The sequence below is a fragment of the Stylophora pistillata genome, chromosome 9 (genome assembly GCF_964205215.1).
Source record: "Stylophora pistillata chromosome 9, jaStyPist1.2, whole genome shotgun sequence".
Lineage (NCBI taxonomy): Eukaryota > Metazoa > Cnidaria > Anthozoa > Scleractinia > Pocilloporidae > Stylophora > Stylophora pistillata.
Window position 1 is genome coordinate 2,495,394 of NC_142527.1, and position 22,307 is coordinate 2,517,700.

A 22,307-nucleotide genomic window follows, 5' to 3' on the forward strand; every position below is an offset into this window, starting at 1 on the left:
TCTGTGATGATTTGAAATAGCAAAGCCCTCACGGTTGGTGTGCCCATGCCATGTACTGGCCTTGGAAATCGTACTCATTACGAAAGTTTGGCGTCTTCCTTCACGAATTGTAAATAAAGCCTTTTTCCTGAACTTCACTTTACACCGAATTGGCTTCTTGAGCTTTTCTAGAATGAGGGCTGGTTGTTTACACAAAATTTATCGGCTCCTTAGCAAAACCACAACATAAGTCAATTTATACTTCAATTTACGACCAGTCGTTTACGTTAACAAGACACTCTAATTCTAGCCTGAGACTAAACACAGATATATGACACTGTTTGCATGCTTCTGATGACATCCAATACCAAAGTACTTTTTATGTTTTTTAGATTTTCCTTTCATAAATCAAAGTAAACAGATTAAGTTAATCGATGTAGCCGCAAAAGCATTTCAAGATCACTGTTGGCTATAAAATCGTGATACCTCTCCAGACGGAAATTTGAAGATACTTTCTCTGAGACACGGTCATTTGGAGCCATTTCCAGCGACAAAGGCGCACAACAAAATCGAAAAGAAAGGAATACCGCCGCCTGGTTAGCTCAATTGGGAGAGCGCCGGACTGCTGTGCGGGAGGTCGAGAGTTCAATACCGGGCGGACCAACACTCAGGGTCTTAAAATTAACTGAGAAGAATATGCTTCCTTTCTTTAACATCAAGAATTGGTTAGATATTCTAGTCTTCTCGGATAGGGACGAATAAATGGAGGTCCCGTCTCCTGCAGGGTTAGGGGCAGGAGACGTTAATTTCCCACGCACGAGATTACTGTGTGATGGATGTCCTCCCCTGGGGTGGGTTGGGTGGGTAACAGGACCCCCGTTGATACCAGTGTTTACTACACTGAAGGGGCTATCCTGTATAAATATAGATGTCTGTCTGTATAAATATAGATGTCTGTCTGTCTGTCTGAATCGCAAGAAGCCGTATCAAAATGTTTTGAGTCTCTTTTGTGATGAAAGATTTCATCTTACAAGCTTAGAAGTATTGACCCACACCTCCCACACTTTTAGAGCTTAACATGGAGCGACTAGGAGCATTAAAGAAAGATGTGTTTGTCTTCCCACGAGCGTGGGAAAAAAAATTTCAGTCCCCACGAAAGGTTTGCCGATCTCTAAAGAATTTCAAGCTTAATTTAGAAGACATCTTTTGAAAGACTTTTTACGATGAACTATTCCGTCACCCTTTCGGCCAGCCTAACTTAATTAATAATTAACCTTAATTAATAATATCCTGTAGGCCAAAATCTAAGAAAGTGCTTCCCCTCCACGAATGATCATCTCCACCTTCCTATCCCGTTTTTATAGACAATTGATCACGGTCGCCAGACTAGATATTACGATAAGTGTGAAATCGAAATATTGGAATTGCAAATGTATACCGTATGCTGCGTTTGGAAATATGTACGAGTCCCAAGTATGCCACTGTAAAAAAAATTATGGATCAAATAAGTATGTAACAACCAGATAATTTGGTTTTATCAACTGAGATGAGGATGTCAATTGCAACCAAAAAGATAAATCAACCGCAGCCGTGGAATTCCATTCAATCACAGCTGAGCACAGCATGTAGCTAGGTGATAAGTACTCAGTCGACCTTATTGCTTGAAGAAGACTAGCAGTAAGCGGTCAAAACGTCGCGATCCACATCAAGAGACCACATCGTGAGATAAACGACTACGTTTCTCTTTTAAAGGACAAACAGTTTCTAGAGATTACTGATGTTCATCACCAGTTTAATTTCGTTGTTTACGCGCAGCTGATATCACAAATCATGAATATACTCAGTTTTTAAATCATTGGCCCTCTCCATTAAAAGTCCCCTCCAATAACACTACCTGTCCCCACCCCTCACCTCCCCCCGTCTGAACCTAAATTCGAAATCAGCGCTCTGGGACCCGTTCTTCCAAAGTCCCGATAACTCAACGGGCCCGAAGCCATATTTTAAAACAAATTAGAGAGGCAGGTTCCTACACTGTAACTGGTCGATTTGGTTTCTTTAACTGATACAGTTTTATTGTATAATTTTCAACTCGTTAAGTTAAGTTACGCGACCTTCGAGAAACGGGCCCTTGAGTGATAATTCAAGGATCTACGTTAAGATCTGTCTAATAAACAAAAGATAAAAAGTGCTCTTAAAATATGGGAAAACTTTGAAACCATAGTAGTTAACATGATAGACATGCAGTGTCAACAAACAACTTTAAAAGAGTCAAGTAAAATCAATTGACGAGGGTTGGAGATGGCAAATCTCAGTGATAAACTCAAGTGAGGCTACGTTTTTTCTGTTTCTTGAAAACTTTGAGATCACATAAAGAAAGCATTATATTGTATCACTCAAGGTTGTGTAACAACGTACGTGCAGAGCCATCACTGTAGACATGTTTGCATGGCGGCCGCCTGACCGCGTGCTAACACCTGCTGGGACAGGAAATACGTAAAAACAAAGCAAGTTTTTTCAGTCGCTTAAGGTCTTAACGGAAATTGTGCGCGTAACTTCACCGATTTCTTTAGAACATGAGCGACATTAATCATCCAGTTTGACAGTTTTAGTCATTCGATCGCATTACGTCACATGCAGACGTGATTTTACGGTGTTCCTACAACTATTTGAAGCAGTACCTTTCAGTTCTTCGAAGCAGTTGTGAGGTCCACTTTTTCTACACCAGATCACTATGCACTCAACTACTTATCGCGTCATTCTATTGTCATGTGCTGCTTTACTTTGTACAGCAAGCCCCATCGAAAGAGAAGACACTGCAGTCTTCATGAGACATCCACAAGAACAGTTTTGCTCAGCTGATTTTGGTAGGTTAAAATATTCTTAAAGAAAAAACTTGTTAGAAAACGAGTAAAAAATAGTTCGTGGCTATTATGACGCAGCGTTTCGTCTCGGCGGCCAAGAAACTCATCAAATACCTTTGGGAGTTTCCAAGCGAATCTGTTCGACACCGTGCTTAATAGTCCCGAAAGGTAATAGTATTGCGATCTACCCGCACAGAAGGATTCCAAGCCGCACCTTCTCGAGTAACATTTACACAGAGAGAGAGAAAAAGAATTGTGAAAATAAACAAGTATCTGTAAATGATTTGATGGTGAAACAGCGCCGTTAAAAAAGGTTGTCCGTCTAAACGGCGTAACGTTCAGATGTTTCAAGGCCTGATTTTTTTACAACGAGGAAATTTTAATATGATAACACTGTTTTAGGAAATAAAAGTACCAAACATATAGGACTAAACTAGTTAAGGATGACAAAGATTACAAATGATGATCTTGAAAAGTCCTTTCTTGATTAATTCAAGTTTGCCTAAGCAAAGGGTTCTTCAAAAGGGAATGACTGTAATATACAGTAATGGATCGATAATCTAAAGCAGATTTACAACGAATACGTTGTTTTGAAAAGGCGTACACAAATTTTTACGACATCAATTTCTGTGTTTTTTCGTGACGTGTGCAAGCTGGGGACAGGAACCTCTTACTTCAAAAGAAGGCTTGCCCAAAATGACGTCAAAACAAAACGCAGAACAAGAACTATGAGTCAGACGTTGAGCGCGAATGCGGAGTAAGCAGATATTAATCAGCATATCTTCACACAACTGTACGATCAGCACTTTTCTTTTAATCTTTGAGTGACTAGCATCTTATGTCTCCTTACAATATTTCCCCCTGAATCTGAGTCAACTTAAGGTCACAAGAATCAGTAAAAGAAATGATTACCAACTTAAGAAGCTCTTGATTGTTAAAACAAATTCTCCTCGTCAGCAACTTAGGAAAAGTATAGGGAACAATATGGAGAATATGGTGTAAGTGGTTAAGATATCTGCTTTAGATTTCTAAAAATTTCTTCACTAAAAAGATCCCGGTTCCTTTGAAGGATTCGCCGGGCCTTGCAGAGTCAGTATTCCTTTAACTACAGAAGTGAGCCAAATGTGACATATTTGTCAGAAATGTCAGATGGTGGCAAGGGGATTTAGGATTTGGCCACGTGCAACCCAGGAAGGTTCTCTCGGGTAGTACCCAAGGAACCTCCCATCGGGCGCGATCAGAGGGATCACATCAAGTACAACGCATAATTTCTATGAGCGATAGGAAATGTCAATAGAAACTGAAATGCATTCTTTGTTTTATAGCGGCTCGAGCTGAGGTCTTGCCAAATAATCAGTCAAGAGAAGAGAACCACAGACAAGGTATATTTGAACACGATCTTCAAATCCATGAAATCTACAAAGGAGAGGAGAAATTCAAAGAAGTCAGCATCAACATTACTGTAGAGAATGGTTCGTTTGTAAAAGCTTATAGTGCTCACGTCCAGCTTCGAAGCAGCACTGAGTATTTCCTCGCTGGAAGCATCAAGAAAGGGGAAATTATGCTGAGTCAGCATAGCTGGGTTCAACCGTGGAAAGAAGTTACCAGTAAACAGCGTGAAGGAATTGAGAGATTTTACGGTCAAAACTGCGAGTGCCACATCACACTGGCTTGTTTTGGAGAACTTGCTTGCGTTCAGCCCCTACAAGGATGTCAGGTCTCTCACGATTATCACACGATGCGAAAATTCTACCAAGGCTGCGAATGGCGTTACTCTTACTGTTTAAAAAACAGGGAGGCAACCGCATGCTCATGGCAAGAAACCGCTGAGTATAGGAACTGCAGAAACAACATTTTGCCTTGAAAGATGGCCGTATGCAGTAAACAAATGAAAATTAAAAAAAGACCAATTAAGAAGTACGTCACTGAGGAACCATCGAATATTTCTCGAGGAACAAGTATAAAAAATATTTAACACATGGCCAGGTTGAATCAATATGATTTTTTTTTTCTACGTACAAAGAATGTTAATCGTTTCCAGCTTTGCTGATATTAGCTGTGAGGAACTAATGAAAGTAAATGCTGATATTAATAGTGAACAGACGAGTCACTTTCTTGTTTAAAACAGGGAAAAAAACATTCCTGACGACTATGGTAATCAACATTTTTTTACGTAAAAACTTGAAGTGTTTCATTATTTCATTAAAAAGGGAGGAGAGGAATTGAATTTTCTTTTTTTTGTGGTAACATGGTAGGTTCTTCTAGAAGTCTCCATAAAGGCCGAAAAAATTCTGACCTTAATTCATTTGCGATTAGCTCATATTACTCAAAGGCCGCCCCGAGAATTTTCCAACATTTCCATCAACATTATTATCAAGTTTTCTAAAAACCTACCACAGCTTTGAACAGTTATGCGCCTGGTTTTGTTTTTGCTGTAGTCTGGAGCCAGTACACTATTATTTTAGGGTTATATCCGTCTAGACTTTTTATAGCTCATTGATTAACACTGCGATCTTATTTGGAATACAGAGTTTTATAGAGTTTTTATTAGATTACGATACACACGGTCAATGTTCCGGTAAAACTAATTAAAATTTTTGTTTTAATCGATCATCAATTTTTTCCGTTATCAAAAAGAGAAATTTGAAACCGTTCTCTGGTAGTATCGAGAGAAAATCATCTACTGGTAATTGGGCCTCGTTATCGGATTTCTCGGGCAAGATGGCAGATTTTCTAATTTTAAGCTAAAAATCCCTTAATTTAAGGATCAAATTTGTAAAAGAATATATATCAACGGTCGAAAAGCCGGAAAATCTTCTTAAAACCATCGATTTTGAAATAGTAGTGGAATTGCTATTTTTATTGCTACCTTACCGAGATCTGGTCAAGAGTTTGTTGACATTTGAGTGAGGCTGAAGTTAGCAAAGGAGCATTGAAGTCAGTACAATTGACTACACAGTCTGTACTGAGAATATTTTCTCCTTGTGTGGCGTTGACAAAAATTCACACTCATTTCATTCTTTCCTACGTTGAAATTGAAATAAATAGACTTATGGGCGTTTTTTTTTTCTAGCAGTCATCGACACGGCACACGGCTTTGCGGCGTGGCGCCAAGTACAACATGCTCCAATTACAGCCAAAAAAATTCTGGCTTCACGCTGGTTGAACTTGCTATATAAGTAGCAAGACAGCTTTCAGACGCAGCAATTAGTCTTTGGAGCCTCGAAGGATCAGCAGGAGCTTACGTTCCACGATTGAGAAATTAGAAAGAGACAGCATGTCTCATCTCCTATATATCACTTTGCTACTTGGCGCAGTGATCACCATTGACGCGTCCCAATGTTCTTGCCCCGAAAGACATCCTCAAGAGGCTTTTTGTGGTGCACAGTTTGGTAAGTTAACTTTTAATCATAAATGTTTCGAGAACTCGGATTCTTTACGGAGTAATGATAGTTCCCTTTAATTAGGAGAGAATAAAAGGACTTAAGATTTTTCTATGGGTTTCTGGGCCCTAAATCTTTGTTCTTTGATATCCATCGTGGCCTCTTCCTTGGTTTATATTCGATTTTATTTATTTGCTCTTCTTCTTCTAAGGTTTACTATTTCTCTACTGTCTGTATTATCTCGGTGACGGTTTCTGTCCAGTTACCTTTTTTACACTCTTTAGTTTTTCGCCGATGGACGGAAATTTTTCTGAGAAGCGTCAGTGTCCCATGCATCTTCTTATTTATCTCGAAAAGTCTATAGTCGAGTTTTTTTTATAACTGCGAAGAGCTGCAGAGACTTGTTTCAAGCCGTTCCTGAGCCTCCCTTTCTTACAGGAGTCGAGGCAGTTAAGTCAACCTATTTTCGGAGCAACTTCTTTGAATGATTGATTCATCAAATTCATGGCAACAACAATAAGAAAAACAACTATTATTGGAAATCTTCAGAATCTTTGGGTAACCTTTATTGACTTAAAAAATGTTTTTCGGTTTTTTTATGAGAAACAGTTCGACACAAGTATCCCTGGTAAAACAATTTCAACACGAACTCAGTAGGAAAGTAGTGTACGCAATGGTCCTTTCATGCACCGTAACCTTAACACAATAAAAGCCAAGGGGAGTCCTACAACCTAAGTGATTCTTTAAGACCAAGTGCCCTAACACACAAATTACTTTAGTTACCGCGAAGTACTATATGAAAAAAAACCTCGACAAAGCTCAGCGTTATGTCTGAATTAAAGTGAAAAAGCTCGGCATTTTCAAGGACTTATTTCGCATGCATTCTATTTTGTTGCACGTCCACGCGACTATTTTGTGGTTCTTGCATCTGCATACACACTTGAAAAAATCCGGTAACTTCGGTTTTTAAAAGAAATAATGAACCCCCTTAAAGATATTTTTCAGCCGGTTCACGCTATGAAAATAATAATCTGGGATGTGTTAGAGCAAATGGATGTCAATCAATAAATCTAGACAAATTGAACACATCCGACAGCTATGAAACTTATAGTAGGCATTTGAACTTATTCCAAGACTTCTCTTGAGCTTATTAAAGATGCTCTTTAAGTTAACTCAACGATATTGCATCAACAGGACTGACAATTTTCGTCAACCGCAAGCCTGCGACCAATATTTAATTTCCTCTTTTTTTTTTTTTTTTTTAAAGCCATCTGCATGTTTTCGCACTTGTCGAAATACCAAATTTCGCCCCAAGGCTCGCCTTTAAGTTACAAACTAATGAATTTAAATGGAAGGTATTCCCAAAACACTGAAATCAAAAGAAAAACCACAATTGAACAACAGGAAAGTGATAAGGATTAGGTTAACTTAAATCCAAATGACGTCATTGGGCAGAAGAACCATTCTTTTTCATGTAACAGTTTTGGAACAAAATCAAATCCTTTCCTGTGCACACTTTCGTGAGGAAATATTACCATGGCTTTTTCCAAATAAATTAAGCATCGCTTATTATCACGATGGGACTCCAATTCAATTTTTGGCCGGAAAGAGCCTTTAATCAAGGGGGTTAGGTCATATGTTATCCTTAGCAATTATGTTAATTTCCTCCAAATTAATAAGCTCTTAGAAATTCCTGAAAGTAGAATTTGAAATGAACAGGAATTTCACCCAGACTACAAAAGTAATTCATGAGCATTAGAACAAAGTTTTTCAAAGTGGGATGTTAAAAGTGTTTCGAAAAACGTCAGTTTTGTTTGAATTCGTTCTGTCTTTCGAAAAGGAAGCTGTCACCCTGTCAAACAACAAATGCAAAACTACAACAACGCGACTTGGCCGCCTGCGCTTTTCCCGCGCTTCAGGCAGTTTGCTTGTTTTACTTTGAGTTCTCATTGGATCTTCGTGACATTTTCATTTTGATTGGCAGTTGTGGTTATTTTCTTTCGATTAAAAAACAATGTTAGGGGCCGATCATTTAACTTTTGAGGGGGGGTGGGGGATTTCTGGTCATCAAGAAATTTTTTTTCTAGCAATCTGCTGGGCAGGATATTTTTTTCCGTTCTAAATGCTCTTTTTTTTCGGTTACATTTGGGCTGCATGCAATTTTCTTCTTCCAACAAGCGCTTGCAGGAAATTTTTTTTTAAAATCACCTCCCCCCCCCTTCAAGAGTTAAATGGTCGGCTCCTTAGTCCCTCGGTCGGAGTAGCGAGCGCGCCATGAAAATGGCGAGTCAGGCACAGCAGGCGTTTCTAGAACAACCGCACGTGCCGTTTGACTTTTGCCCGCTTGCCCTTCCGGTCGTCACGGCGACCAAGTCGGTGACTATGGGATTTGAACTCTTTTCATGAGTAAACAGTTTCTTTTGTTCCAATTAATTTACAAAGGTGCTCAACATGTAATTAAATACATCTTATGGATAAACCTAGAACGCAATGAATTGAAGTGTCCTTCTCAGCCATCACTGGCGATGTCACACAACACTTCCTTGGGATGTAACGCTTCTTATGTTGGAAACCTTGCGTGACATTCTCTAGAGTGACTGCAAAGTATGCTACAGTGTGAATGGTTAGAGTGAGTTTCTAAAGAAGTTGAGGTGTTGTATCGGTGGCGGGGAGGGTGCAAGATAATTTGGTTCCATCAACTGAGCTGATTCGTCAGGGCGAAGAGAGGAATTGTGTGTGGTTAATTTACAGAAAGATGGCGCTACGCTGTACCATAGTTTACTAATAACGGTGTACTAGAAAACATTGTGAAGGTTACCATCTTTATTTTCCCTTCCCGTGTCTAGTAATCCGAGCAAAGGTGCTTTCTCAAGAGGAATACCAAGAAAATTTTACTCATATCTTCGACCTCCGCATCCTGAAGACATACAAAGGAGGATACCGACTCCACGAGGTGGAAAGCGTCAATGTTTACGGCTCCAGACAGCGAAGCCTGTTTGCCAAAGCGTACACCTTTACTCTTGATAGCCTGTGCGGGGTAAAACTGAACAACAACAAAGTGTATCTCATCTCGGGCCAAATAAAGAAAGGAAAGTTGGAGCTTAATCAGTGCCACTGGAATCAGGAATGGTCCCAAATCACTGTGCGACAGCGTCTTGGGGTGAAGCGGTTTTACCGTGAAAACTGCGCGTGTCAAATCTCGCCCTGCTACACCGTGTTTTGTAACAAGAAGCCGAAGTTGAGGGGATGTGGTAAGCCTTCTGGAATCGATCACGACAGCTGCGAATGGGGTCATTCCTACTGCCTTCAAAATGCTGAAAAAACCGCATGCTCTTGGCGTAAAACTACTGACTACAAGAGCTGCATCACCAAAGCGAAACCATAGAAGTTGAACTGTGAACATGCTTTATGCAAAAAACGACGACGAAAGCGAGGAAGAGAGAGACAAGGGTAAAAACACTTCAATAGTGGCCAATTCACTACGTTAGTTTTAGATTTTAAGAGAAAAATAATGACAAAAAAATGCTGATAGATTCTTTCATTAGCCTATCATGACATTTTTCTCTAACTCAGTGCCAAGTTTAAACCACACATTTTAAAAGGAAGTATTAAAAAAGTCCTCATGGGAAAATTCCCAAAGCGAAAACCACAATCAAGTGAGGAACTGACACTCGTTTCCTGTTGTCCCTTCCTCTGTTCCGTTAGTCCAAGCTCTTTTCATAACTTATCGTGTTCCTTTATTCGTCTCTTCGTCTACCCCTCTGTTTCCATGTTCCTCTGTTTCCATGTTCCTCTGTTTCCATGTTCCTCTGTTTCCATGTTCCTCTGTTTCCATGTTCCCCTGTTTCCATGTTCCTCTGTTTCCAGTGGTCCTCTGTTTCCATGTTCCTCTGTTTCCATGTTCCTCCGTTTCCATGTTCCTCTGTTTCCATGTTCCTCTGTTACCATGTTCCTCTGTTTCCATGTTCCTCTGTTTCCATGTTCCTCTGTTTCCATGTTCCTCTGTTTCCATGTTCCTCTGTTTCCAGTGGTCCTCTGTTTCACTGTTCCACTGTTCTACTATTCTCACTGAAATGTAATACTTTTACTCCGCGTATTCCTCCGATCTAAAACGCAATGTTCCTCTTTCCTTTCAATTCTGTGTAACTCTGTTCCAACTGTTCCTCTTTCTCCCACGACTTGTTATTATTCTTTATTTCTTTTCCAAATATTCTTCTGTAGCTCTGATTCAAACAACCCTGTATGCTCACTGCCCCTCTATAACCAAATTTCCCCATCATTGCCTTTGGTGTATTCCGCTTTCCTCCTGACCCTTAGTGTGTTCCTTTGCTTTGTTAGGGGAAAATTTAGTGATTTTACCCTGTGGATGTTTAAGCATATTTATTCGTTGTTTTCAGAATTTTAGCGTTCTCAATTCTTGCGAGTTTCTTTCATTGCGATGTTTTAAAATGATAAAAAAAAGCTACAAGTAAAATTTGAATAGCCCAGTTGAGTTGTACAGCTACATCTCGGTACTTTTGTTCTTCAATTCTAGTGAAAATTTAGGTAAATGTAAGTGTTAATGGTCTTTCTGGAAAAAAAATTGGTTCTCATGGTAGTTGGCAGCTGAGTTAAACTCGTAATTTTAATTTCCTTTCATACGATAGTTTCCACACCAACCTTGCATAGATGAGCAAAAACTTTTGATTACTTTTCCACTCTCATTTCTTAAGCGGCGCTATCGCAATTAAGATAGGTATTCTCTTTCTATACCAGAGCTGTGAATTCTCACCTAAGTTCCTACTTTTAATGACCTTGCGTTGATTGCATCCGTCCTTTTAATTTGAAATTCTTTTCGTCGTAGAAAGATGGGAATATTTAAGTAGTTTTCGTTTAACTTCAAAGAGCGCCTCTTTTGTTTTGATGTTTAAATATGGCTGATTTGGATAACAATAGCTCTTCACACCAGTTAGCTTCTAAGCAGCTACCTGGTACAGTTTTGTTGATTACATCCTTGATTACAAGCTTGTGTAGGCTAGAGGTCATGTCACTTGTTGGCCTGACTTAGAATAAAGTTCACTGGGGAACCAAATACTATCTCATCCTTGATGTCCGTACAAGCTCGCTCGAAGTAGATCTCCGTGTGCCAGGAAATCGTGACGAGTTTCCGTTCTCGCTGCCAAGTGGTCTCTACCGAGTTATTTTCCCCAAGTTATGTTGTGCCGTCCGCGAAGGTCCAGTTTCCCAGTTTGGGTGCGAAAACCTATCGTCGCAGCTTCCATAGTTTACGAGTTCCTCTTCGCTGTTCCGCCAGTAAAGCAATGAAGCAAACTATTGCAGATCGCGGTAGATGAAGAACATGAAGTGCGTAAATGAATCTCCCAACCGCTCTTATAACATAACCAAACTAAAGTGCGCGCTCTGATTGGTCAATTTAGCGTCCCCCATTTGCCCATGGGTGTACGCTGCTGACGTGAGCAAATGCGAAGACTATTTTTCCGCGCGCGCTTGTTTTTTCTGGTCGCGTAAGATTTGTTAAATAAAAGGGAACTCTTTAGCTACAATATATCGATGTTATGTTATAAAACAAATGGTAAACACAACAGCGTACACTATTGAGTTATGGATGCACTTGGGAGGTTCGCTAAGCACTCAAGAAGCTAGAGTCTTACGCTTCTTTCGTGCTTAGCAACCTCCCGCGTGCATCCATAACTCAAGTGTACGCTGTGGTGTTTACCATTTGTTAATTAAGACGGAAATATGTGAATTAACCTTACCCTGCGCAAAGCACAACCTCTACCTTGTGGTCTATTCCCAGGCTACATGCGACCCCCATCTTGACAAGTAAAGGAGGTAATTGGCACGCACCAAAATGACGGTAAGTATGACCTCCCTAGGGGCCCGCAAGAGAGGAGGAGAGGGGAGGGAAGCGCTTTGTAAGAGTAGAGAGGGTGGGGAACTGTGCCGTCAATGCATGTGTAGCACATTCAGACTGAATAATTCAAAGAAGATTTGAGACAAAAATATTGTTAGACCGCAAACTGACAACATTCTTTCCTCATTCGACACTTCTGATATAGAAATAGACCTTGTTTATGAAGCTTCATAGGTTTTATGGTGTAGGTATCCGTTAAGGCCAAAAGAACTGGAGGGTCTCGGAGGATCTTGGTCACAATAAAATCCCCTGACACCCCAACCAAAGCTCTGTATTCTAATGATACCCCACTTTCTGGCAGTCAATTTTCTATAGGTCCCTCTTCGTACTTTGGAGACGATTGATTCCTCCCTCTGTTCCTCCCGAAAAACGTGTGACCCCCCCCCCCCCCCCAAATAAAACCCTCCTAATGCAAAAACTAATGACTGGTCCCTAGCGTCGTAACACAAAACATGCATGACGGGTGACATGACAGGAAAGCGTCAATATGCTTAAGGAAGTGGGAAAATAGGACGTTTATTTCACACTTTCAGAGGAAGTGCTGCAATTTCGTAACACATAATTCTGCTTGCTCACGCGTTTCAGTAGTGACGCATGAGGCGGGGCTTTCGTCAGCTGCACATGGCTCTACGGGATATCACATTTCACACGCGCTGATGTCAGTATATAAGCAGCAACTGAGCCAGCTATCTGATACAGCAATCACTCTTTCTCATCCCCAACACGCAAGGAAAAGTGAAGAGTTGAAGCATACCACAACGACACAAGAAGAGAATGTCCTTCGTCATTTATGCTGCTTTGTTCCTGGGTTTCGCGGCTTCAAGCCAGGCCTGCAGTTGTACGCCGCAGCATCCCCAGGAAGCCTTCTGTAATGCAAGATTTGGTGAGTTCTAAATTTTTCACCGGACCATAAGATTTGGGTGTTTGAAATTCCACGATACAATGTAACTCACGGCGCCCTCGCTAGCTTTTGTTTGCTCGCGCGCCGTGAAAGACCACACAAACAATAGAGGTACTTCTTAAACTCAACATTGATTTCCTGGTTTTAAAAAACTGTTGAGTGAGTCATTGCAGAGCATAATCTATTTGGGCTGAGTTTCAGGCAGAATTTCATCATCCGCCAAGTTCATTTAGCGGGTCAACTATTCGACTTGAGTTGGCCCAAAACAGCTTATTTCTTTTGCATTCTTTACCGTTATAAATGCTTGAAAAAAACGTTAAGATTCGTCAGAAAGTTCAAAAGGTCTGAAGTGAAGCATCAAGAAGCTCCACAGCTTCATGATTCAAGTCTAACTTTAACACCACTGTAGACTTTCTCCAGGCCTGTTTCTGATAGATTAAGCGCGGACTGAATCACAGTAGTTCTAAGAATTGTGTAAGCAGTCGAACTCAGTAATTTCAGTCAAAAGCCACCCAAAAAGCTTATTCAATAGCAGCCATCATCACTTCAAACGCGCGAAGCATTCGATACTTAAAAGAGGAAATTGCTGTTTTAAAATTTCTTCTATGTATCATCGACACTTCCTGTCGAAGATCAGCGCTTTTATCTCAAGATAAAACAAACAACCCATTTATTTGCACAAACAACCTCTAATGTCCCTTCTGTTTGCTTTTTTTGTTATGATCTGCGGTCGCTTTGTAGATAGTTCCAAATATTTATCCACTTAGGAACAGAGCACATAATCTTCCAGTTGATATCACGAATACGTACTTGCATTAAAATTGTGGTATCGTGAGGCTCAGATCACACTACTCTCACTGACACTGAGCAGTCTGCGAATATCGCTGAACTTGATCCTCACGGAGATCGAGAGGAAGAATCTTTTGAACGAATTGAATTATTCCGCAGGAAAAAAGAAAACCAAAAAAGGAAAAAGATAATGATTCGATTTGCTATTGAAATATGAACCGGATATTGGAGTTTTTTTAGCTGGCTTTGCGGAAAGTTCTGATCTCCATTTTATCAGCTATTATCTTCACCGGGCACGTATCTCGCGTGCTGTGCAAAAGGAACTTCAATGTTTTTACAAAGGAACCCGATAATGTGGTCAGATAGGGCTGCAAAAGCGTGTGTGCAATGTTCGTACCTTAGAAATAGGTCTAATTCCTCGTTTGCTCTGTTTGACGCTGTCACCACTTTACGCTTTGATTTAAACGCCGATATTATTCGCACAACTGATTTGAATAATATAAGCTTTAGTTTGTTCTCGGGACAAGATTGCGTTTATTCTTTCGCTTTTCATGACGCTTCCTCTAATATGAAGTTTCTTTAAGTTTAGCTTTGATTGCCCCAAGTGAGAACGGAAATAGTATTAGAGTCTGTTTTTTGTGATCACCCTTTTGGTTGCTCATTGCGAAGGTGGAGGTAGCATTTTTCGCGAGACCTAAATTTCTCATGTTCAAGGTCAAATAACGAGAAAATACTGGTCCACATAGTTTCAAATTTTAAATATTTAGCAAAACAATGACTAAAAGAAATCTTCCATTTCCATTTGTGACAAGACACGTTCCTCCGAACCACAGTATCAATCCCGGTTCTTGGGAGTCCTCACCAGCTATTCAGAGTCAAGCTCTTAATTAAAGACATTAATCATCTATTGTTAATACCAAATGTATACCGATACGCCTACTAGTATTTACATGCCAAGATCTCGTAGGCGATTCTCTTTTTTGACAGGTGCACATTTTCATTGAAAGAGTTTCGTGGTGTTATTTTCCCACCGAGTTTCCGACTTCTAATCACCAGTTTGCCCAGTCAGATCGAAAGACTCGCGGATGAATTGGTTTTTCGTGGTTAGAATTGTGCTTATGGACAATTAATTGAAACTGTAAAATACTCATAACCCTCGACATGACGATTTCTATTTTACCTGGCGGTAATCGTATTCATAAGTTTAAAGGAAAATACGATGGACTTAATTCTTGTTTCGTTTCCAGTGATACGCGCGAAGGTTTTGTCTCAAGAGGTGGTGGGATACGAAAAAGTCATCGGTTTGCGAATCCTTAAGACGTTCAAGGGAGCGACTGTACTCAACAAGACCGACGGAGTTGGGTTCCACGGGTCTAACCAGGGAAGTCCTTTTGCCAAGGTTTACACTGCCAAAGATGGTGCCGGCTGTGGTCTTGACTGGATTCAGAACAACAAAAGATACGTCATCTTCGGAAGGCTCCGCAAAGGGAAACTTTGGGTGAGCTTTTGCGATTTTGTACAAGAGTGGTCCCAGGTCCTCAACCGCCATGCTCTACGTGTTGGTATCAGGCGCTTCTTTGGCCAAAACTGCGACTGTCAGCTTGCACCGTGTTATGGCATAGACTGTGGAAAGCTGAAAGGATGTGCTTCAACCTCTCTGTCTCCTCGTAGGAACCCCTGTGAGTGGGACCACTCCTATTGCGTGAAAAATTCCAAAGGAACCGCCTGCTCCTGGTACGAAACACCAAAGTACAAAGAATGCATGGCTAGCCATGAGCCCTAACTAGACTATAAATCACAATTTTTCTCAAACGCTTTTGTGCGAAAACGGTAACGACTACAGGCTAATTAATTTTCTTTTAACAGAGAGCATGTGTAACAGAATTGAAATTTGTCTTAACCCACAACTCCCAAGATTTAATACTTAATTCACCCCTCTAGCTGCTTCACATTTCCTTTTAAATTAGAACGAGATTTTGGTGTTAGATCTTGCTAACAAATTCTGCTTGATAAGTTTTAGTATTCTCATCACCTGTTTGCTGGATAATGTACGGATAGTACGAGGAGAAAAAAAAAAAACATGTAAATCACCTCTGGGCGTTGAAGGGTTAATAATTTTGAGTCTTACGCGAGAATTACTACCTTAGTGATAAGATATTTTGATCCTTTGGCTGTATTTCCAAACAGCCAATACTTTTTTCCGTTGGTTATTCCTAAGAATAAGGTGTTAATATTTTATTATCTGTCAGAACAAAATATACATAACATTAAAGAAAGAAATTTAAGCACTGATCACTCTAAGGAATGAAAGAAAATATGTTTTTCAGTGAAATAATTAAAAAACAATGAATATTTGTTTACAAGCAGTTTTAGCGACAATAGTGACAGACAAAATTGACAAACATATTTGGCTTACATTTTTCTTTACAAAGTAGCGAATTTTCTCTTACTAAGGAACGATTCAGAAAGATATCCGACAAGAATTAACGAACGTAGTATTTTAACGTACGTTTCATCAATACTTGATGACAGTCGCCATCTTTTATGTGCGATGAAGAAGTTAGTTTGACATGTGAATTCTACATCGGAAATTCATGTTAAAAGGTTCAGTCTGATTCAACTAATTGAATAAGTCTTGAGTCTTCCAAAACATTGTAGCCTAACGTCTGAGTTACATTTTGAATAAGTTAGAATAAAATTAAAAAGTTTAAGTCAAGCTGTGAAACGTGTGGATTATAAATTATTGCAGCCGTTTAATTCTGTATCGACTGTCCGAAATACACTGTCATTAACGATGTTTAAACAGTGCTAAGCGGATTTGGATCGATTGTTGTTAAGCCGAAACCACAGTAGTCACAACAGCCAATTAGAACAAAGGAAATATCACATATAGCCAATGAGAACAAGCAAACGGCATAAGCGCGGGAAAACAAAGCCAATGAGAACAAGCAAACTGCATAAGCGCGGGAAAACAAAAGGGACGAAGTCGCGGTTGGTTTAATTTTTGCATCTGATTGATCGAGAGAGTGGCGCTAATTGTCAAGACCAATGAAAGACCGTCCCGAAGCGAAATCAATACATCTCCAGGATACTTTCGATACTACGTTTAATAAAAATTGTTCTATTTATACTCTGACACGGAGGATAATATAATTCGACTGACACATAATTCCGATTAGCTCGTTCCCAGGACATTGAGAGCTAGAATAAAAAACAAGCACATTGCCTGAAGCGCGAGAACGCGCGAGTTACAAGGTTTTTCATCTAAATGGCCGAGAGCGTGGCGCCAGTGTTATGGATCAATCACTGTACGTAGTAAAGCAAAACAAATACAATGATTCGTCAGTTAATGAGAAAATGCTTCCAGCAACAACGGTTATGTTTCTAGGAGCTGGAAAAGAAACAAAAATATGAAACAAAGTGCTAGCCGGAAAGTAGGAATTATCATTGTTTCCTATATCCTGTACCATTTGTGATAACTTCAGGCAATGCGGGAAGTTATGCGTTACAGTATTTTTCTATGGCAAAAATTGACTAAAACGACGATTCGTAGATGTAGTTGACAACAGTAATTTCCTGCCTATCCACATTCCTCACTTTTTCGGTGCTTCTAAGCCTGAAGCTATATACAGGGTTCGTACACTTTTTTGTGGACAGAATTCAAGACTTTTTCCAGACTTTTTCCAAACCATTTTTTTTATTTTCCAGACTCAAGGCAACAGAGAGATTCTTCATGGCCCGAGAAGAAATAACTGTCTTAACTATGAAAAGAATGAATTAAAAAAAATTAAGTTTCAGCTGTTGAGTTCTTAACTTACAGTGACACAACCAAACAATAGCAGTATACTAAATTTCTACCATAAAGCAAGTACCTCAGTTATCAAAACAATTTTTGACAGTACAATTTTTCAACAAAGTCCTTGGGTTTTTGCCATTAGTGTGTGAAATAACTATTTCATGATACAAGAACTACTTTTTTAGAGCTTCAAGTTTCTTGTCTATTGCCTCCTCGATGGACTTCAACTCTCCTTCTTTCTCTTTAGCGCTTCGTCTCATTGCCTTTGATTTAGAAATGAGAGTTACTTTCCCAGTCGACTCTGCCTCTTCTGCAAATTGGTCAGCAGACTTCAACAGTGCCTCAATGTTAGCTTTCCTTTTCTCTCTTCTCTCTGCTCCTCTTTCTTTCTTTTCTCTTCAACTAGGTGAGCTTGGTACCTCTGTATTGCATGACTTGCACTGACAAGGAGCTCTTTAGTTAAGGAACTCGAGACTTTGGTAACCCCTCCAACATTTAGGAGATGGTCTTTAATCACTCTCTGGGAAATTAACGTTTGTGCAGTCATGTTTTCAACAGAGATTTCCTTGTTGATTAAAAATCCTCGTTCAACTGACGCTTGTCCATGTGATAGAAGGAGAAGCTACATTGCAAAGATTTCAGCTAGCTTTTAGACACCTGCTGCTCCTTGAGAAAAGTTCTAGACTTAATCCCATTTTTCAAGACTTCGCCTTTAATTTCCATCCTTTTTCCAGGTCTGGAAAAGTAGTTCGCTAATTTCCAGACTTTTTCAAGAAGTCAAGACTTTGTACGAACCCTGTATATATAACCTGAGCCTTGCCTCTTGACTAAGCAGATAGAACTGAAGTAATTAACAGAGTTGAATAGTCTGTATGCACTTCAACAGCCAAATGCTAATCCTCCTTTAACGCGCACTTCTGACCCAGACAAAATAAATCACGGCGATGGTCCAATATTTTGTTTTAACAGAGACAAATTGTCTCAAAGTCTTTTAAAACTACTGACCAACGTAATATTTTTAAAATATGCCCACCCGGGGCGAAATGAAGCAGCAGTCATGGTAAAGTTTATTACATTCTCAAGCTTAGCTAAAAATAGAAAGCAGCAAATAATCAGTTAAGGACTGCAAGAGTGCAAAAAAAAAAAAAAAAAAAAAAATGCAGAAGTTTCGCAAAACAGCACATTCACACGCTGCTACCCCCTTGGCATTTTCCTTTAACAACTATGTTACTCGTTTACTGTGGGTTTCTAAGGCAACTTTGCTTGTTCACTCTCTTACTAAACTCTTAACTTAGAGTGATTTGCATCTAGTTTCCCCTTACAATACCACCCATGAATCACACATTAAGGTCAGGAGAATAAAGGAAATGATCACCAACTAAAGAAGGTCATGATCGTTTAACGAATATTCTTCTTCTCGGAACCTTTGGAAATTTAAAGAGAATAGAATAGAATATATGCATACTGATATATCACGGTGTAAATGATTAATTCTTAGCTCAAGCTTAGTTCAAAATCTATTTTCTTTTTCAATTTCTGTAAGACACGTTCGACTTTAATAATCGTGCAACGCTTGTCAGTTGCGAACCTTGTATATGGCTTAATGCGGTAAAGAATAAATCTCAGCTGTAGAACACCTGACTGCGCAACCGGAAGGTGCAACTTTTGACCTTTCAGTGGAGTTTTAAGTTTTGATGTAACAAAGGAAAATTTGTTCTCATTTAGTCACAATTAACGACGCGATATTATTGAATTTGCCCACCTGCATCGAAATTATGGTAGGCACGACAGCAACTCTTAAAGGTTTACTTTGTCCTTTGCTAGAGGAAGTTGCCGAAACTCTCTGTTAATTTACATTTCATTGATAATTTTTGAAAAGGCAGAAGTTTTTTTCGATCATTAGCTCTTCGAATGTTGGTGTTGTCACAAGAGAAGACATGCAATCCGTTGAGAGGCCTGCGCAAAGTTGAAAAGTGACGAGAGAACCCATCACGCAAATTATTAAAATTGGATTAACTTCTTCTGAAAGGAAAGATTTATTGCTTTGCGGTCTTCACCACCACTTCCATCTGCGGACAGAAGGAAGTTTGATTTATTTCAATCATTACCGGTGCACAGTTTGTGTGCTATTAAAATCGACTGGCATGCTGCAGATTAATGCTTGTTGCAAGTCTCTGATAGAGCTTACTTATGACATTTTAACAGGTAGTTCACGTCCCCATGTGCCCTGACATCGTAAGGGAAGGGTTGCAATTAGCATTTGATTGTCAAGTGAAGTAACTTGACGTTAGCTGTGTGAATTTTTAGCGGTAAAAGGCGCGGTACCATTTAAAAGCTAAAAATAAAAGAAAATGCCGGTTTTTGACTGTAAATATTTGAATAGTCCACAAAAATGCAAGGTATAGCTATTTCATAACACACACACCCGAAAAGAAGTATGGCTCCGGCTTAACCACTCCTTTAAAGAAAACTGCCTATTAAAATACACTAAATCGTAGTAAATTAGGCAATTTTCATGTTGCGAACTCTAATAACAAATAAGTACAATCACTGCGCAGTTAATCACAGTTCACTCCAAGTCACTGTGCTCATGGGAACAACTTTAAACTTTCCGTGTTAGTTTGTTTGTTTGTTTGTTTCCTTTTGAGTCCCAGACATACGACGTCATCGTCTACCGGCGAACTCGGCATAATTAGAGAAAAATATTTCATTTTAGACTTCACTTAAAAGATAAACTAATAAGATTAATCTTTTGGCCGGATTCATTATAATAATCCAATAAATTTTATTGGGAAAATTAAAAAATCTTCAGTAGTAGATTACCAAGATTCCTTTCCTGAGTATACAAGACAGATCTCTTGGTCAAGACACTAGAAACAGGTTGAGGATACGGCGGTGACGACTGTGCTCTGTTCTGAAGTAAAAAAAAAAGGGGGCTCCGATGGCAGTTCTTCTTTTCATTTGTACGGTCTTATTATGTGTAGTCACCAAAAACGAGGCATGCTGGTGCACACAAGCCCACCCACAGTCAAGATTTTGCAGTGCAGATTTTGGTGAGTACAGGTGATACCTTTATACTAGCTAGCTACGTTGCGTTCAGTAACCTTTTCAAACCACCCATCTAGTTTTTTTCATATGTACTATCAACTCCTCGTCATTATAGGGTTTACCAGTGCCCCGAACAGTTCAATTCATGAAAGTGTGATTTATATACACGTGTCTATTGACATTTGTTAACTTATTGAAGTTTATTAGTCATGCCCTGTTTTGTTTGTTTTACTAATGTGAACGGTGCTGACTTTTACCATACAAGCGCAATCAACTCAACCCGAGCTTTTTTCTCATTGGTACGAGGTGTTAAAATTAAATAAAATAAAAACTATTGTTATACTGTCGGACGATTGAAATATTCGAACAGAGAAGACAAAAAACTAAGTAAAGTAAAACTAGTTTTGTAAAGAAATGATAACAGCACAACGTTTTAAAAGTGTATCTGTTTTCCTTCGTCATTCATTTGAATCTTGTTTCTGCTGATGAGAGTTCTTTTTTTCTCCTAAATGGAATTACGGCCGGGAGAAATGAAACCTTGAAACTTCGCAAAATATGTAAATATTTGCAGGCAGAATTCATTAAGAAAAAAGAACCTCTGACGACATTAGCAACAACTCAATTTCCAAGATAAGATCAAAGTTAATCCTAGTTTGTTATTCTAGAACAGGATTAAGGCATCTTGATCCTCACTCCGCTAATTCCGTTTGAAAGATAATTTGTTCAGTTCTGTCGCTGTCGCAAAGGAAAGGTTAAGAGGTATGATGTGATAACTGAGGTTAAGGCGTTTTGCCAAAGACCTTATCAAGGTCGGAACATGAATCACGACAGAGCAGCAATTCAAATAATCGGTTACCGCCCTTCATGTATTTGCTTAAGTCCAATGAAAAGATCCGCTGAGCTACTATAAGCTCATAATAATTCCCGTCATCACCATAACTCTAAAATTCCCGGAAGGATCGGAAACACAAATCTGTGGTAAGTTCAGTTCTATTACACTATTTGGGTTTTCGAAATAATAATAATTAAAAAACCCACAACAACAACAACAACAACATCGATGAGCCAGAGGTAAGTATGGCTTGATATCTGAGGTTCAGCAGATGAACCAAAGGCCTTATCAAAATGGCAACGAGCCACAGAACTCGGAAAATTGTATAAGAAAGAGAGGCAGTCCCTAGATGGTCGGACTGCCCCCCTAAACTGAAATAATTACATACGCCTGTGATCACCACAAGTAAATAGAAGCTTCTGAGAAAATAATCACACCCTATCAAAATGGCTCATCGATTTCACAATCCGAAAACAAAAAGGAGGAAAAACACTGAGGGTTGGGGTTGATTTAAAGCAAACCAAGAGCAAGATATTTGATGAAGGAAACTAACTACTAGCACCTGGGTTAGCCGTGAAATGCCACAAATGTTAAGATTTTTAGATTTGTATACCACGGCTACCGGAAAACTTGATAAATGTGACGTGGGAATCAACCCCCTTCGATACGCTCTCCCGCACTGAAAACTTCGCGAACTCTCTCTCATTGCGTGTTTTACACTACTTTTAAAGGTTCTTCAATTTTCGAACGTTATATGCATCGAAGCCTTAGGCTGCTAATGATTCATTCGTGACGGAATTCAGA

At 39.4% G+C, this 22,307-nt stretch overlaps 5 protein-coding genes across 8 annotated transcripts in view; 4 read left to right on the forward strand and 1 right to left on the reverse strand.

Annotated features, from left to right (window-relative positions):
• LOC111326763 (synapsin-2) overlaps positions 1 to 22,307 on the reverse strand; it is a 49,561-nt gene that overhangs the window by 19,807 nt on the left and 7,447 nt on the right. The window lies entirely within an intron of this gene.
• On the forward strand, positions 2,630 to 5,450 carry LOC111326808 (metalloproteinase inhibitor 4-like). Its single transcript, XM_022930892.2, has 2 exons — positions 2,630 to 2,843; positions 4,166 to 5,450. The coding sequence occupies exons 1-2, from the start codon at positions 2,711 to 2,713 to the stop codon at positions 4,702 to 4,704; spliced, it is 672 nt and encodes a 223-aa protein (XP_022786627.1). The 5' UTR covers positions 2,630 to 2,710; the 3' UTR covers positions 4,705 to 5,450.
• Positions 5,914 to 11,294, forward strand: LOC111326819 (metalloproteinase inhibitor 3). Of its 3 annotated transcripts, none has more exons than XR_015991893.1 (3): positions 5,914 to 6,232; positions 9,070 to 10,058; positions 10,091 to 11,294. XR_015991893.1 is itself a non-coding variant. In XM_022930902.2 (2 exons), the coding sequence occupies exons 1-2, from the start codon at positions 6,118 to 6,120 to the stop codon at positions 9,606 to 9,608; spliced, it is 654 nt and encodes a 217-aa protein (XP_022786637.2). In that variant the 5' UTR covers positions 5,914 to 6,117; the 3' UTR covers positions 9,609 to 11,294. The 3 variants fall into 3 exon arrangements, 1 of the variants encoding a protein (XP_022786637.2); XR_015991894.1 differs by having other exon boundaries at positions 10,252 to 11,294; XM_022930902.2 differs by having other exon boundaries at positions 9,070 to 11,294.
• LOC111326830 (metalloproteinase inhibitor 3) lies at positions 12,668 to 16,543 on the forward strand. The gene is made up of 2 exons (XM_022930912.2): positions 12,668 to 13,020; positions 15,075 to 16,543. Exons 1-2 carry the CDS (start codon positions 12,912 to 12,914, stop codon positions 15,608 to 15,610), a joined length of 645 nt encoding a protein of 214 aa, XP_022786647.2. The 5' UTR covers positions 12,668 to 12,911; the 3' UTR covers positions 15,611 to 16,543.
• Positions 20,468 to 22,307, forward strand: part of LOC111326802 (metalloproteinase inhibitor 3) — a 3,043-nt gene continuing 1,203 nt past the window's right edge. The window contains exon 1 of the mRNA XM_022930879.2: positions 20,468 to 20,676. Coding sequence (XP_022786614.2) covers positions 20,565 to 20,676 — 112 coding nt within the window. The 5' untranslated portion in view covers positions 20,468 to 20,564. The remainder of the gene's footprint in view (positions 20,677 to 22,307) is intronic.

Coding starts and splice junctions, on each gene's coding strand:
- LOC111326830 (XM_022930912.2), top strand. CDS start 12,912: ATGTCCTTCGTCATTTATGCTGCTTTGTTCCTGGGTTTCGCGGCTTCA. Junction 13,021..15,074: donor CTTCTGTAATGCAAGATTTG/GTGAGTTCTAAA, acceptor TTTCGTTTCCAG/TGATACGCGCGAAGGTTTTG.
- LOC111326808 (XM_022930892.2), top strand. CDS start 2,711: ATGCACTCAACTACTTATCGCGTCATTCTATTGTCATGTGCTGCTTTA. Junction 2,844..4,165: donor GTTTTGCTCAGCTGATTTTG/GTAGGTTAAAAT, acceptor TTTGTTTTATAG/CGGCTCGAGCTGAGGTCTTG.
- LOC111326819 (XM_022930902.2), top strand. CDS start 6,118: ATGTCTCATCTCCTATATATCACTTTGCTACTTGGCGCAGTGATCACC. Junction 6,233..9,069: donor TTTTTGTGGTGCACAGTTTG/GTAAGTTAACTT, acceptor TCCCGTGTCTAG/TAATCCGAGCAAAGGTGCTT.